Below are 16,682 nucleotides of genomic sequence, written 5' to 3' on the forward strand. Positions count from 1 at the left end.
AACTTCAACAACGAATTACTCTAACTTAAGATGAGTTTGAGCTTTTGTCAAAGAGGTCAGCAAAAATACGGTCTGCTGCTGCTGGTACAGCTACTGAAAACGATCAAGCTAACAAAGCTCCAGCAGCGAAAAGACGTAAAACTAAAAAAGACGACGAGCACGACAATTCAGACTAATTATAATATATTAGAAAATGGTGGAAGCGATGTATGAGCGTTCTCCGGGTTTCTTCAAGCAGTTTCAGAAAAACTTTAAATATTTCATATCGGAAGAAAAACCTAATTTTTCTTCTCTCAAGAACTTTGCCTTTTGCATGCATTTTGAGAGTGTCCACTGTGATCATAACCCTACTAATCATTACCATGTTCTTATCGACGTGTCAGACTTTCTCAAACAAACAAAACCGTGTTCAGTTCCGTGTCTTTCTACAACTTTCAAGTATCTGTTCTCGTCGTCGGATACACTGGAGGCAAAGGGAGATGTTTTTCAAAAACTGTTGCTGGCAGTGGAGTACAACAAAAGCAATTTCAACGGATTCTCAAAAGCAGACACTACTGCTTCCATTCAAAAGCGTTTGCCAATTTTTACGAAAAACGTCACAAACAAATTTCAACAACCTGACTGCTTATACCGAAACATTGCTGGACACAAAAGTTTGGAATTAAATGCATCGAAGCAAAAAAATCAACCAATTCAAACTGATCAACTAACAACTGAAACTCTGAAAAGATTTCAATCGATTCTCTCTGGACCGCATGTTGGTGCTTTTTGTCAAGTAATGGATATTTTTATTAGTGGATATGGAAAGTTGGAAATTGATTCTGATGTTCTGTGTGTTCGTTTCCTTTATGAAGAAAAAATTAAATTTTAAAAAAATTTATTTTCAATATAGGTTAGTAATATTAGAACATCATATGAAGCGCAAAACGAAGCAAATCAATATCACTCATTTTTACAAGTTTTTGTCCACTGAAAATAATATGAGCAATATAAATACAAAATAAGCCACACAAAATTGAGTTTTGTTTCTGTATAGGTTGGTTTCTCAGTAATTCATATACGGTATTAACATTAAAGTTTGAGACTATTCTGCTCTGCAAGTGTTTGTATGACGATAGAGTTTGGCCTAAGGGATCTGCAAAAATAATTTTTTGATCTTTTTGGCAGAGAAGAATCCAATGGGTTCCAATTGTTGCAGACGTTGAAATATTGACTATAATGAAGCTGTTGTCGGTTAAGTTGGTTGGAAAATTATCAGCCGCATAAACACCACGAAATTTGTATTTGAGTTCCGAACATCTCTGAATTAGAGAGTTCAAGTCGTCTTCGTCCATTAGTTTGTTAACATATGATTCTTTGAAACTTTCCGGGCCGAATCAATATAAATGGTACTTGCTTTTTCCCCAATAATGAATATTTCTACATTATGAGCTAAGGCAGCAGAAAACTTAAGTTCAATTGATACAGAACAATTTGTAAGTTCAGGGTGAATAAAATCGTGAGATGCCTGCTGAGTACTCGTCAGATCGAAAACCATAATAAAATGATTTGGGTAGTCTTCTAGACTGATTCCATGTCCATTGTCGATATAGGCTAGATCTGACATAGTGTTAAAGTAAACACGTTTTGAATCATCAGTTGAAATAGGACTATCAGCAACGGGAAGACCATTACGGTAAATGCAAATTTGTTCCAAATTGAATTTTCTATAGTGAAATGGGTTAAGCAGCTTGCTTCCGAGGAAAGCTTCGTTCGTGTTTAAGCAAATGGCGAGTCTTCTAATGGGTTCTCTGCCAAAAACATCTTCTTGCTTCCAGCTCTGCAAACCGGCAGAAGCCAGAAAAGTATTAGTAACCGTTTCTAGGTAAGGATAGGATGCGGGACTGGACAGCAGGGTCTTTTCTATTGCTGACACAACATCATCGTTCAGCGTCATTTTCCGTACATATAAGTTAGCTTCTGTAATTTTTATTTTGTAGGATTTTGCAGCGTCATCTGAAATTAAAGAAAAATCGTCAATTGATCGCCGAAAAGAGATTCGGAGTGTTACACCACTGAGAAGATGTCGATCACAGGTAAAGAAGTCAACCGCCACGTTTCCGTAAAATGTACACTCAGCAGATGCTCTGACTAAAGTTTTTCGTCTGGTGATTTCGGATGCTGCAATTCCCCCGGGGTTTGCTTCATAAGAATAGCCTTGACATGTCAACCACGTGCTTTTGGCATCTTTATTGTGAGAAAACTCCGTTTCGATGAAACTTTTGTGGGCATAGCTACCATTGGCACTTGAAATTTTCAAACCGTTAGCAGATACTGTACAATCAGAAAAAAGTGAATGTAGGACATTGTTGCAAAAGTATGGCGCGTCTGTTTTAGTCACATCTGCAGCAGCAGTGTTGTCATATTTCAAATCAGCATCAGAAGACTGTACAATCTTGCACTTGATTTCAAGAAAAATTTTTTGGAGATCAATGAAATTGTTGCGGTCTCCTGCAACTTCAAACTCTAGCATTGGTCCATTAGGGCTGAAAACCGGTCCCAATTTCTGACAAAAAATTCCATCAAATGTAACAAGGAGAGCTGGTTTCTCGAATAAATCCAACGAACTATGCGTTGCTTCGGCTGGTAACATATTACCGATCATCTTTTACTTTGGCGAAGAAGTCCGACCGACTTCTTTTGGGTACTCTTTTTCGTGAAATGGTGGTTTTGCGTTTGGTCGTTTTCCTTGGTCCAGCGCGTAAGCGTTTTGAATTCCTTCTCATTCTTCTCGTTCGTCGCATTCGGAGGGCTAAAGATCCACCTGTTTGTTTCTTCACTGTGTTTGATATGGTGTTCTTTAGAGCTTGCTTTGGTGATTTCTTTTTACCGATAACATCCATCAACTCAGGGACGCTTTGTAGCAACAGTTCTTTTCCGATGCGTTTAGCTGCTGGCAGAACAAACTTCCGAGCAAGTGGCAGTGCAACACGTCCAATACCGCTAGCTAATGCTCCAAAACCACTACCTCTTTGTCTATAGTGACCGGAAAAGTGAGGCAATGATGATGCTTGGTTTGCGTAGTAGGAATCCATTTAATCACCAAATTTTTTAAATTGTAGTGTTAAAATAACTTTACCAGTCCCCGAAAAGGGAACTAACTGTCCCGTTTCAGTTCGTAGCTCAATTGATATTGATTGAATGGTGTTCGAAAGTAGTTTTTTGTAGTCTAAATTTGTGAAAACTATCCGGTGAGTTGGCTCCAACTCACAAACGCTACCGTTTTTCAAACGCTGTTTTGAATCAATGACTCTTAACAATGGTGCTTTCGCATCACCCACATACTGATACTCAATAATGTTTGTGTAAATAAAAATTAAATGCTTTCCAGCGCAAAGGTCTGCTGGAAAATCACCATAATAGGCTTTCGTATCATCATTTTTCATTAATCGGTTCGCTGTTGTGGGAATCATTTTGTATCCAATATGAATTCCGTAACCATCTGGAATACCTTTAAAGTCAATTATACTGGGTATTTCTTCACTTGGAAAGGTAATTCCCTCGTATTTACCAAAAATGATTTCGTATTTCCCACTGCTTTTGATTTCTCGGAAAGAGAAGTTAGGCAGTCCGACTGTTCTCTTGATAGTTGCTAAAAGTTGAGCAAGTGTATCATAAGTGCCAGCCATAAACGTTAATTTTTCTCCATTGTAGGGTCGTGAAATGACATTGGATCCAGTTGCGCGGTTTTGTGATTCTTCATATCCCCTGAGACTGAACGCAACCAAATCTCCATTAACTATGTGTTCAATTTTTGTTGGAAAAATGATTTCACTCAGAGCCACTCTCCAGTCTCCTGTGAGATTAATTTCATCATTAAAAAAGTTTCTAAAATTTGCTAAAGTGTTTTCCTGGAAAATGTCCATCGAAGCATATGATATAACGTGTACTGTGAACTCATCCTCAAAACGGTTACTACTCATTTTGATTTGGAGATTCTCGTACTAGTTGTAATTCTGGCTGGTAAAACTTGCCCTGGATACTTTCTTTATTAGAATCAATAAGAGAATATGTAGGTGGATTAAGCGTCGGAATACCGGCAATTTCAAAAACTTCGTCAGTGAAAGATTGCTTGTATCCTTTTCGGAAAGTTTTTTCCTTTTTAACGATTCGAACAAATTCACCCACGTAAAGTTTTGGTTTTTGACTGCGACGTGTCTAAACAGTTAATGATACAAGTCTTGGTACATCTTTTTTGGTAACTTTGTTAGGAGCAAGTTTGGTGACACGATTAACACGGGAGTTGATAGTTTTTACGAATTGATCCAAATTGTTAATATAAGAATACGTCCATTTTTCCTCCAAATATCGGTAAATAATATTTTTTAGTGACCTGATGTTTCTTTCTTTAAACGCAGACTTCTTTTCGCTAAAAGTGCTATACAAATGAATTCGTTTGTTGCAGAGTGTTTTGAAAGCTCCCAAAAACTCAGTACCATCATCCAACCAAACTTTTTGTGGTTGCTTGTGTTTGATCATGTTTCGGAAGGCCTTTGCGGTTTCTGTTGCATTTTTTGTTTTCAACGATTCAACACGTAGATACCTCGAGAGGCAGTCAACTGCTACGAGCAAATATTTAACATTACGATTGTATTTTGCAAGTTTATCAACATGAGCTAAATCTAAAGACCAGATTTCATTCAGATCGTTGACGATTACTTTCAATCGCGGAAAATTCAACCGCTGTGCACGATATTTTGTGAAGGATGGTTTTGTTTCCAAATAAATTTTGACTTTTGTCATTGGCAGTTTGCTGAAATCTTTTAATCGGTTTGAACTTCCGAATGATGCTGGACCTTTAGAATAGAGTCTATCCAGTAGTTTCACATCTTTAATAGTTAGACCATTTTTTTCCTTTCGTCTCCTGCTGTGTCTTTTTGTTTTGTTTGATTTTTTGGTTCTGCAGTTTTTGATCCGGAGGCTTTACTTTGACTTCCACTGCTCTGTTCGCTTCTTTGTTGTTTTTCTGATTCTCCTTGAGTTTGTTCGGTTTCCTCTTCTTTCTCCTCATCGCTGTAAACTTCATTGAGAACTTTTTTAGCATGAGTGTTGGATACTAAGTGCGGGGGTATCTTAAGTTCGTGCAAAATATTTGTGTGCACGGCTAGGTCAATTTTCTTTGTCGGCTGTTGCAAATTGTACAAAAAAGTTGACACTTTAACTCTCATAGGTTTGTCCTCAATATGAAGGAAACCACTCTGGTCCTCAATGGAAACTGTTTCTGAACTTAATATCTTGTTTAGGATGATTTCCGCTCTTTGGATTTTGTTTTCTTCCATTAATTCTACTTCTGACATTATAGAGTCAAAGTCTGATTGTATTTTTTTCAATGAGGGCTCAATTTCGCCATCATCACTAAAGAAAGACTGTACACTTTCACTTCCATCATCCAATTCACTTTTTAAATCAACACTACTTGTTCTTCTTCTTTTGCGCTTGTTCACGATATTAGTTTTATTAGTTTCCTGTTCAGTCGCCTCTTTGCTTTCAAAATCGGTTGGGTTGTTTCGTTGGAGGAGTGACAATTGAGCAGCTTTCTGTTTATAAATGGGATTATCCAAAATTTCTGTCCTAGTCGGTTGTTTTGACACAAACATTCTTTTCGGTATCAAGACAAACTCTTCCGCATGCATTACTACTTCTTCAAGTAAAGGTAACAAGAGAGACTTAAGCTTCGAAGTAGATGTAAATTTTTTACCAATAGCTGACGCTTTTTCCTCAAACTTGTCTCTTTGGAAAGAAAATGTCGGAATGATGTTTCGTAGTTTTCAAGTAAACTTTTATCTGTGGGCACGTTTCCATTTATAACATTGAGAAAGCATTCACAGAGAAATTTTATAAATTTATTTGATGATTTTTTGATGAATTTTTTCAGCATGCTTTCCGGCATTTCGAGCATTCGCCTCAGCATACATATCTCTTTCTCGCTCATTTGTGAGGTGGGTAATTACAGATTTGGAAGATGGCAGATAGAAAATTGTTGGCCCCGGTGGTACAATATTTGAACAATAACGTAGTGAGTCGGTTGTTTTTGGGTCTAAATCAATCAATAAGTGTCCGAATGGTTGTTTTGATGCAAGATCATAGCTGTCTTTTAAAAATTGTGTTATTGAGTTGTTTTCCAAAATAACTTATCTGCTGTATATCTCTGGGAGATTTGAACAAAATGATGTGTGTTGTGTTGAGATCAATTGTTCGAGACCATTTACTCTGTTGAAACAAATTATGCTTAACATAGATAACACTGATCTTTTTGTGGCGTCCAGCTGTTGCAAGTTTTGAAAACTCCTTGTCATTGAAAATTTCCTCGCAAGAATCGTCAAAGACGAGCAAACAGTTTTCCAACTGTGAAATGAATTCAAATCCCGAGAATTTGGTAAAATAAATGTTCAAGTTACGCTCCATCGTTTGAAATTTTGGTTGATCATGTTGATAGAAATAGTATATTGACTTGTAATTAGGGAAAAACGTATTCTTAAGAAGCATTTGAAAAATAATTTCGGTCTTTCCACAACCTGAAGGACCACAGACTGCCATGAAGAGACGATCACTCGTTGAGATTATCTTATTCATAACTTAGGATTTGGAAGTGCGTATCCAACTGTGCACGATAGCAATGAAAACCAAAATGTTGATTCTTCACAATCGAGGTGGAAGAAAACTAATTTGGTCAGTGAAACTACAATAAGAAAAACTATTATCGAAACTTGTTTAAAATAAACTACCTCAGAGCGCGGTAATCTAGAATTGCAAAACCTCCAAGACCGTCTCTCTTGGTTTTGATCATCAAAAACCAAATCAGTGATTCCTGCTCCTCCACTGCCAGCGCAATCTAATTGATCTCCTGATTGACTCATTTTGAAAGCAAAAGATTTTCAAAAATGAATTTAATTCAAAAATTCTGTTAGTTTATTATTTAGTTAGTTCATCAACCATAAAAAATTCGTATGTAATAAATTCAGAGTTTTTGTCTTCCTTCTTATATTTTACTTTATAGTTCGCTTGGAATCCGTAGTCATTGCCATAGTAGACAATTGACTCCACCTTTCCTTCTCTGCCTCTTTGATTTCATCGGGGAGACTCTCATCGTCCAGGGGTACTGGTACTGGCACTGGATACTTGGGCGTAGGTAAAGGGGTTAGTTTCAATTTTTCATTTTCTCTTGTAAAGACATGATACATTTGAAAGTACTCCAGCAGTGAAAGATATTTCTTTAGTGTTTCAATTTCAGCAGTATTACGAAGTATTTGCTGCTTCCTCAGTATAGTTTGTCCACGAGAATCAATTTTTTCTTCTTTCAGAAAAGTCACTGTCAACTGGTTATCACTCGCAATGCAACTGCATACTGTCAAATTTGGAGATAAATTCTTTTGAAGAACTGAAGGAGTTGCTTTCTCCACACGACGACTCATTAGTTGGTAGTTTTATCCAATAAAAGTACACCTGTGCCTTTCTCTTAGCGCAATGCTTTTTCTTTTGTTTGAATGGTAGTATAGATGAATGAAGTGAACAAGTCAAGTGCTCTACTGGAGTGAAGATTTCTTCAATTTTTGGACATAGCAATGTTTCTAAATTTGTGACGTCTTTTTGAAGGAGTTTTTGCAGCGTCTCCGTCTTCTCCTTCCCCTTTGCGTAGAATTTAGCAGTAGGAAAACGGATCTTGAGTGCTATAAATATTTGTGATAGAAACCAGTAAGGGTAGCTGCCGTTGTCCCACGAAATACCATGCAAATGCTTTGATACCCACTGATGCGATTTCCTCTCACTCGAGGACAGCGAGTTGAAGGAAATTGGAGGAAGAAAAAGAACCGTGTCTGAGCAGTTGTTTGAACAAATAGATAATTCTTTTATAATGAATCCACTCTTTTTGTGTCGAAAACCTTGAAAATCTATAACAACAATCTCCGGACTCAACATTCCAGCAAACTGAATAAGTTACGTTTAAAAGTTTTCACGAACATGCAGAAGAATAAACCTGTCAGGTGACCAACGTAAGCGTTTGTGATTGGACAAGGCAAAACGTAAGAGTATCCTGGACCCTTTTGGCTATACTCTGCAATAAATCCAGAGGCATCATGAAGAATTGCATGTAAGCGAAGCACTTTAAATTATTTCAAATAAGTATCCAATGAAGAGTTATCTATTCCAATGATCCCACCATAAGGCCTCAGTTTTAGTGCAATTTCGAGGTTAACATCAGGGTCCAAGTGCAAGCAGGTTGCCAAAAAGTAAAGAAATCTTTCATTATGTTCTGGATAGTCTGTTTTTATTAAATTATAGATTTCATGGATGGTTTTTAAATCTACCGTCGCGATTGTTGTTGTCATGCTGTTTTTGAGCAAGCATTATAGACAAATGAAAATTAGGTGACTTTTGCAGGGTATGATAATTACTTTTTTTTTGTTTGTGTCTACATGACAGCTCCTTTTCCCCCAAGGTTTTTAAAGTTCTTCCTGGTTGGCTTCCTTAAACTGATTTTTTTTAAAATGCAAGTGTCCCCCCTCCCCTCCATAAGACTCAGAGAAAAACAAAGAAAAAATCTAAGTGTCCCCCCTGTAGTTTGACCGCGAAGAAACTTGTGTCCCCCCCTGTAGTGTTCACGGGAAGACACTTGTGTCCCCCGCTGTAGTTTGACCGGGAAGACACTTGTGTCCCCCCCCCCCCCCCTGTAGTTTGCCCAGGAAGACACTTGTCCCCCCCCCCCCCGTAGTGTTCACGGGAAGACACTTATGTCCCCCCCGTAGTTTGCCCAGAAAGACACATCACTACTAGCAAGATATTGCTGCCTCAATTAGCTGCTCTCAAATAACCTTCATTTAGAGTGACACACATTCACTTGACCTTATCTCTTTGAATTAAAGTAAACAAATATATGTTATCACATGAATCTTAGCGGCCCGAGGGACTTAGTGCCCTGACACGAGGGCGCTTGCGCCCGAGTGCTGGGCACACGGCCCGAGGGGGGCTAAGATTTATGTTCTAAGCTATTTAGAAAACCAAAGGGTACGAAGGGTGTTAAATTTAATTAAAATTGAAAATAAGAGTACAGTTTTGTACAGTACTGTAAATTATTAAACGAGAAGTTTTCGTCAATTTTTCTAATTTTTTCCTGTTTGTCATCAATTTCAATCATTTTCTGCTCCGTCTTCGTTTCATGTTTTGATGGGAAATGTCAAAAGAATTAGTGGGTTTGGCCTCACCGCCAAATGTTTCCTTAATGCGAGCGGGCCGCTAGGTTAGGGCCCAAAAACTTAGAATTCCACTTTTGCACGTGCCTCCAAGTTTTACCGACCAAAAAATCCGTACCCTGGGTTCTCTAAAAGTCTATTTCAAACTGAGGATTTTTGAGAGTAAGTCCTGTATGACCAAAATCTTTATCACGCGAGAAAGTCCCGTATGACGAAAAATTCTTTTGAGAGTAAGTCCCGTATGACCAAAAAAAATTTAATCACGCGAATGAACAAAAAAATTGCTCCATTAAGAGTTAAAAAAACACGTCACGCACGCACTTCAGTTGAAATTGCATGAACGAGTGAACAAAAAGCGGAATAGAAGTGGTTGTGACGTCATATGGTCATAACAAAAGTCCTTATGACGAAATAAAAAACATAGCAGGACAAGTCCTGGCGAACAATTCAAAGAATTTTCAATGACAAAGCAAAAAACTGGACCTAAAACGGACTATGCGTGAATTAGGAAACCATTTTGAAGAAAATCAGATGTAAAAGATATAAAAAAACAGAAAATCAAAGTCAAAATACCGCATGTGAAAATACCACTACCAAGAAAAATAAATTTGGTTCAAACAAAAAATTTAGACCTATAATGAACTATGAATGGATTGGGAAAACCATTTAGAAAAAAATCCGATCCAGAAAATCGAAAAAACAGAAATAAAAATGAAATTGCCGCATGTGAACAAAAAATCACTAGCCAGAAAGAGAATTTTTGTTCAAACACCGTTTTCTCACGCTAATTCAAAATTCGAGCGAAAAATTTTCACGCCGCAAAACCATTCGCTTTTTTGCTCCACTTCGTGTTTCGGCGTGACCAAAATCACAACACCAATTTGACTTCAAAATCATGAAAATGTGTGAACAGATCTTCAAAAAAGATAGTGCCCCAATACAATTCAGATTCTTTGAATCGTAAAAACCAAGAGAAGGCCAATAATAGCCCTATTAGCGGCTATTAATAACCAATTTTCGTGCAGTGAGCACTATAATTTCAGGTACACAGTACATAATCATTACAATATGGTGTCAGAAAATAAACAAACTGTAAATAAAAATTTCGAAAAGTGTGCTATTTCATTTTTTATGAAACAGATGAAATTGATTTTTGAAGTGATCAGATAAGATACTATAATTACCAAGAAGTTATTTTATTTTTGCTCTACATTTATTATCAAACAAATTTCAGTTTTTTATACTTTTTTGGAAATTGTAGTGGGAAGCGTTGAGACTTTAACAGATGTTTTTGACTCTTATCGACTACCTCATTACGTGATTCAAAAAAATTATCTCAGCTCAAAATGAGCAAACTTGGAACAAATTTAATTCAGAAATACGCCAACACGTAGCCAGTTCTCGTTTCGCCGCCTTTCAAAGAATGCGCAAGAACTCAAATTTTCTCTTAAAATCTAGACAGCTTTTTTACATCTCGGTGACCTAAGTTGATCATCAAACCTTAAATTAAATCAAGTAATCACTAAAAGAGAAGACAAAATTTCTAGAGAGTCAAAATTTATTGCATTTTTTTATATTTAATAGCATCAAGGCAGAAGATGTCGCATAATTTCAACAAAATTATTAACCATAGGGGACATTTAAAACTTTTGAAATTCTATAGACATCTCACATATTACGTTTCTTAAATTTTTAGCTCAAAGAAAAGTATTTAAAATATCCCGTGACACAATTCAATAACCCAGAGATAAAAATTTCAATCGGGCCGTTAGAAACTGAGATAAAACATTTGAATGCAAGCAAGTTGTAGGGATTTGTGCAAAAAAAACAGGTTTGTTCAGCATTTAAATACTCAAAATGCTTCAATTCAAACTATTCCGAGGTCTCAAATTTTCAGCGAATGATGAATTAAACGGTGGCTGAAACAGGTATTTTAAGCATGACTCATTTCTGCACAGTTAACCAGTGTAATTGCCTGATGAATACTGACGTTGGTGTTCCAGGTGAGTCGAAACACCAACCCACATGCACAATTGATTATCCGTTGTAACATCTGATTGAGCAAAACATTTAAACCATAACCTAATGAGTTGCAATAATGAATTTAAACTTCATTACTGTCACCAACTCAATTAAAACATCCTTAACGATGAATCTCTAAGACATAGTTCCTTCAAAATGCAGCAGCAAATTGGAACTAGCCGAATTGCTTTGCTCTGAAAGTAAGTGTATCATCTAAAATGAAGGCAATTAATTTCACATTGATCAAAAAATTGAAATCCATAGGGGATTGGGACCGGAATTCAAAGATATTTTTACACTGCTCGAACTAATTTCTGTTATAGTAGTACTCAATGTAGTTTGGCGACACAAAAATCTTTATTATGCTCACTATTAATTCAAGGACCTCCAGAGTTACTAATTTAGACAAAGTAAACAACAATATAAGCATAGAAAAGATATCCAACTTGCAGCTGTCATACCTTCAGGCATATACCACTAACACCGCTTTTTAATACGCCGAGAAAAAACCCTCGAATCTCAGGCTGATATCTGGAATCGTTTAGCCTCAAAAAACTAACTCTAGCTTTGGGGTTGCTATATGAAAATATAATTTGGCATTCTTGGGGCGCCATTCAAGGAATATTTGCTACTCCAATCGATTGGCTCTTTCAAAAAATTGAATCTAACTATTTATTTGGGAACAGAGTAAATAAAATGAGTTGTTTGGGTTGTAAATTCTTAAAAGTAGTAAAGTCCTATTTTCATAGCTTCAAAAATAGCGTGTTTATAAGATATCTTTGCATTGAGCGAACATGACTCATAAGCAATTTGTCAATAGTATTGTTGTGACGTACCCTTTAGCTCTACCACGAAAAGTGCTCCTCGCAGCTTTAGAAGTGAGGACAATCGAAAAGACTTTTAATGTAAAAAATAACACATCACCATTAGGGACTTAACTAAATTTCGTGTTGACTCTTAAACTGCTCTGTTTGTTTACGGTCTTCTGAGTAATTCAAAAATGCGAGCACCTATCAGTTATTTGAAAATCTGCAAAGAACGACAGAGCTTCTAAAATTACTGATTACATCATAATTCTTTTCTTACTGCAAATTTTACGTCATTCCCAAGCTTCAGAAAGCTTTTGTTAATTGGAGCTAGTTATTTCATTTCCACTCCTTTAATCGCTGAAGTTTTCATAACAAGAGTCGGTCTACAGTAAAACGTATTACCTGTTTACCTTTGAATGTAGGGATAGAAGTTGAGCAGCATTAACTGATGCAGACCCACCATTCTCGATATTAAATCGATCATCATCAACTTTATATGGAACTTTCCGGTGTAGCCCAGGAGACGCTTGAGAAGTCTTTCAGCCAACGATTGAGGATCATATATCAAATCAAGAGCGGGTAAATTAACCATATTACTTGCTTCTTTCTCCTCTTTTTTAAGAAACTTTTTTGCTCGCTCAATTTTTCTTGCTTTCCGCTTTGTCTTTTTCGTAATTTTACTAGCTTGTAGTAAACTTTTAAGCTGCTTTTCGTGCTTTTGTTTCTTTTCATCATTATCAGAGTGTTCACTATCACTGTCTTCAATGTCAATTTCACCAGCATCGTTTCTTTTCACAAAAAAGGCTAAAGCCTTCACGAGCATTATGGGATGAGTTGAGAACAAACAATTGACGATGTTGTTCACAACCTTCGCGTCCGTCCAGATATGCTTTCGAAACATTTCCACTAATACATTCAAGGCTACCTTTGCAACGCTGACATTTGAAACTTTCAATTTCGCAAAAACAATATTCTGTAGCTCACTGTTAAGAACGGCATTCTTGTGCGACTTATTTAAAGTTTTGATGTCCGCCTTGATCAGCTTTTTGATGGAGCTCCTCAGCTGTTTATCCTGGCACACGCAAAGTTCGAAGTAAACTTCAAGAATGAACTGAGGGGTAACGATATCTCTGTTGCGATAAAATGTCAGAGCCTTGCACAGATTCATACGTAAATGAGGATGCATGTTGGTTTTATGCCGCATTAAGATAGTCCGGAAGGTATTAGGAATGCCACTTAACTCTTCCTTATAACATGGTGTTATATAAGCCATGAACAGAACTAATTGCTGCAAAGTTTTGTGAGGTTGATTTGGCTCCAACTCAAAAAGATCCAAGGAGCTTTTGAAATGGACCTTTGCTTGAACGAAGTCGTCATAGTAACCAACAGGGTCCTTTTTGATCTTATTCTGGAGATCAAGAAGATTGTTCAACGCTACTGGTTGCCGTGACATTTTACCTGAAAAGTGAATCAAATTTAGAAGCGAGATATAGAAATTTTAGTATTCCTCATAACAGCCCCCCCCCTCCCCCAATTACGCCGAGCAGCGTGGTCGTTTAACGTATAGCTCCCCAATCATGGTGAACATACTATAATGAGGGCCTATAATTTTTGGATATTTTCCGTTTGTGCTCCCCCCTCCCCGTTGCTGTTGTTGCTACCGTCTAATGGACTCCTCTCCCCGATTGTCCATGCATCAGATTGCTAATAGTTTGTCCCAGTAGGAGGGGGGAGGCAGTCGCACAAGATCAGCCAGGTGCACGGTGTCGATTCGTTGCACGTGGTCAGAAAAACACCAGTGAAGTATTCCAGGAGAGCCTTCTGCAGCCCTACTGGATCATTGATGTCAATTTCTGAAGACATGCCAGGCCGTTGGCTTGTCACAATGTCCTGCAAATAAAGCTAGAGCGAGCACACTGGGTTTGAATTAGGATATGTGCAAAGGTGGTGCTTGTCGTTGAGTTTTATTTTTTAACGTCACCCAATTCAGAAAGAGGAAAACTTTTGATTTCAGATACAGTACTTGTGTTAACCGTGAGAGAGGACGGAAGCTTAACTGAATTAGTCTGAACTCGTAACCACTTGTTAACCTGATTTTGACAATTTTTCCGTAGCCTTGAACTGCTTTTGCTTGCCCACCAACATGCCAAAACAAAGTATCAATTCTAAGATTTCTACAAGCAGACTTTCGTAGGCATTGTAGTTTTTGGCGAACCATTCCTCTTGATCATTGCCATCATTGATAATCAAAAATGACATCGCTCTCTTGATTTTCGGTTGCATGTGGAAATTCCAAATTAATTTGTGGTCGGAGTACATAGCAAAAAAAGAAAAACATTGTTACTTCCTTTGAGTATGAACTATAAAATAGAAAGCATAGTTTAAAGGCAATGTAGTGCTAAGAAGCATAAATGAAACAAACGTCACATATTGCGAAAACTTAAAATTGTATTAAATTTACAATGTGTTAAAATATCGACAAAATAAGAGAGATGAATTATAATTTTGAGAAATATTTTTAAATGCAAATTCTACAATTAACAACTTCGAGAAAAGAGAAAAGTTTAAAAAATGCTAATCCTCCAATTAACATTTCATAGACTAAATGACGCCCTAAAACTAAATGAAATTAAGATTGAACTTGAAAGATTTGAGATTAGAATTCAATTCATAAACCGTTGGGTCTTTTAGAAACTCATTCCAGAAACGAGTTTTTATTGTAATTTTGAGAGCCCGCTTTTCAGGGATATTCCGCCTCAAGGTAATTCGTTATACCAGTCAATTGCTTTTTTTGAAAAGCAGTTTTGCATTATATTTGTTTTTTTTGGTTTGCTCCAAATGACAGCTTGTTTGTGCGGTAATTCATTTTAGCACTTAGGGTGGCTAACTTGAGTTCATCGAAAGCTGGTAGATCTGCTTTTAAAAGCTTTATAAAATATCTAATAACAGATACTTTATGAGGTATTCTACTGGTAAGATTTTGTGTTTGATCTTGAGATCAGAGGTCCTGTCAAATTTGGTTCTATTGAAACATGCCTCTATCCCCCAGTTCAGTTGTTCATTTAGAGTGACTCGAACCGATTTTTTAAGACCTCAGAACAGAACAATTGGATAATGCCGATGACTTAAAACCAGAGCGTTCAGTAAAGCAGATCTAGTTTTTTCTGGAAATATATTTTTGATGAAGTAAATGACCTTTATGCCAACAGCCATTTTTCTTAGTACATTTTTTATTTCTTCATCGAAAGAAAGATTACCGTCAATATGAAGTCCCAAGTATTTCACAAATTTTTTCTCGAGAACTGTACATCCGTTAACAACTATTTCTTTGATTTTGTTCCTTTTAGGGGCTCCAAAAAATGAATTCGGTTTTGCTTTCATTTACATTTACCTCCTTTTTCTTGAAAAAGAGAATGAGTTTAGCAATACCTTTTCAAGATGTAATTTTGATTCAGAAATTTTTTTTCCACTGCAAAAGATAAAAGTATCATCAGCGTACTCGATTATATTAGAATTCACATCAGTATCATCTTTCATATCATTTACATATATGTTGAAAAGCAGTGGGTCTAGCACAGTGCCTTGTGGTACTCCACGGTTAAAAGCTATCCAATTTGATTCATACTTCGAGAATTTGACTTTTTGAACACGGTTTTCTAGATAAGATTTTAGAACTGTACTTGCTTGTTCACTAAAACCTAAAAGTTTAGCTTTGTGCAGAATAGGATTTGATATCGAATCAAGCTTTTGATAGGTCTAAAAAAGCTCCTGTAACGATGTTTTTTTCTACTGAGATCATATCTGATTTTTTCAGTGCAATATAAAAGAGCATCTGTAGTTGACACTTGTTTTCATTATCCAAACCGTGTTGTTGCAAGCAGTTTATTCTTCTCTAAATAAGCTAATATTTGATCTCGAAGAAGGATTTCAAAAATTTTTGCTAGAGCTCCAGTAAGCGAAATTGGTCGATAATTTATCGGATCTTCAGGATCATCTTTTCTCAAAAGAGGCAACGCGTGATGGACCCAAAGGTTTTTTAACATTTAAATTGTTGAGTATATCAAATATCTCCTTGATTGTCGTATACATGAATAAAAATTTGGTACTGTGGCGTGCCCCATTATAACAGAATTAATACTGTTCTTTTTTACCAAAATATTCACCTAACGTTGAAAATTTATAGTTAAGCTTGGCAGTATCATTTCTATTGGTCAAAACCGTTCCAAAACTGTTTTTGAGTCTTGGTATTTCTGTCTGTGTTTTTTCACAGTTTCTGATTTCGTTGATAAAATTCCACCTTTCTCTTGCACTTTTTAAGTTTTGAAACACATCTATCAGATGTTTTTCATTTCCTGCTTCAAAACGTTTTTGTTGTTATTATTTGATGTCTTTGCAAATTTTTTTCACTGTATTTTTTGATATCCATTGTTGATGTAGCGTTAGTTTAGGCTTGTCATGGCGTATGAAGACGGTCTTTTGTGAAGCATGCTTTTTAATTACCGTTTCCAATGACGAACAAAAGTTTTCATACATGATTTTAGGATTTTCTGATATATAAAATGATCTCCAGTTTATCTTTCCAACATCCAGGGAAAAAGCCTTTTTAGAGTACTTTGTTTTATCA

General features: G+C 36.5%; 1 protein-coding gene across 1 annotated transcript in view; it reads right to left on the minus strand.

The window, feature by feature from the left end:
* Window positions 1-13,512, minus strand: part of LOC142344922 (protein SDA1 homolog) — a 34,696-nt gene extending 21,184 nt beyond the window's left edge. Inside the window, 1 exon segment of the mRNA XM_075396996.1 lies at window positions 12,469-13,512. Within this exon segment, the coding sequence (XP_075253111.1) occupies window positions 12,469-13,511 (1,043 nt within the window). The 5' untranslated portion in view covers window position 13,512.
* Between the last annotated feature and the right edge of the window lie 3,170 nt (window positions 13,513-16,682).

The sequence above is a fragment of the Convolutriloba macropyga genome, chromosome 8 (genome assembly GCF_964194025.1).
Source record: "Convolutriloba macropyga chromosome 8, txConMacr16.3, whole genome shotgun sequence".
Taxonomy (NCBI): domain Eukaryota; kingdom Metazoa; phylum Xenacoelomorpha; order Acoela; family Convolutidae; genus Convolutriloba; species Convolutriloba macropyga.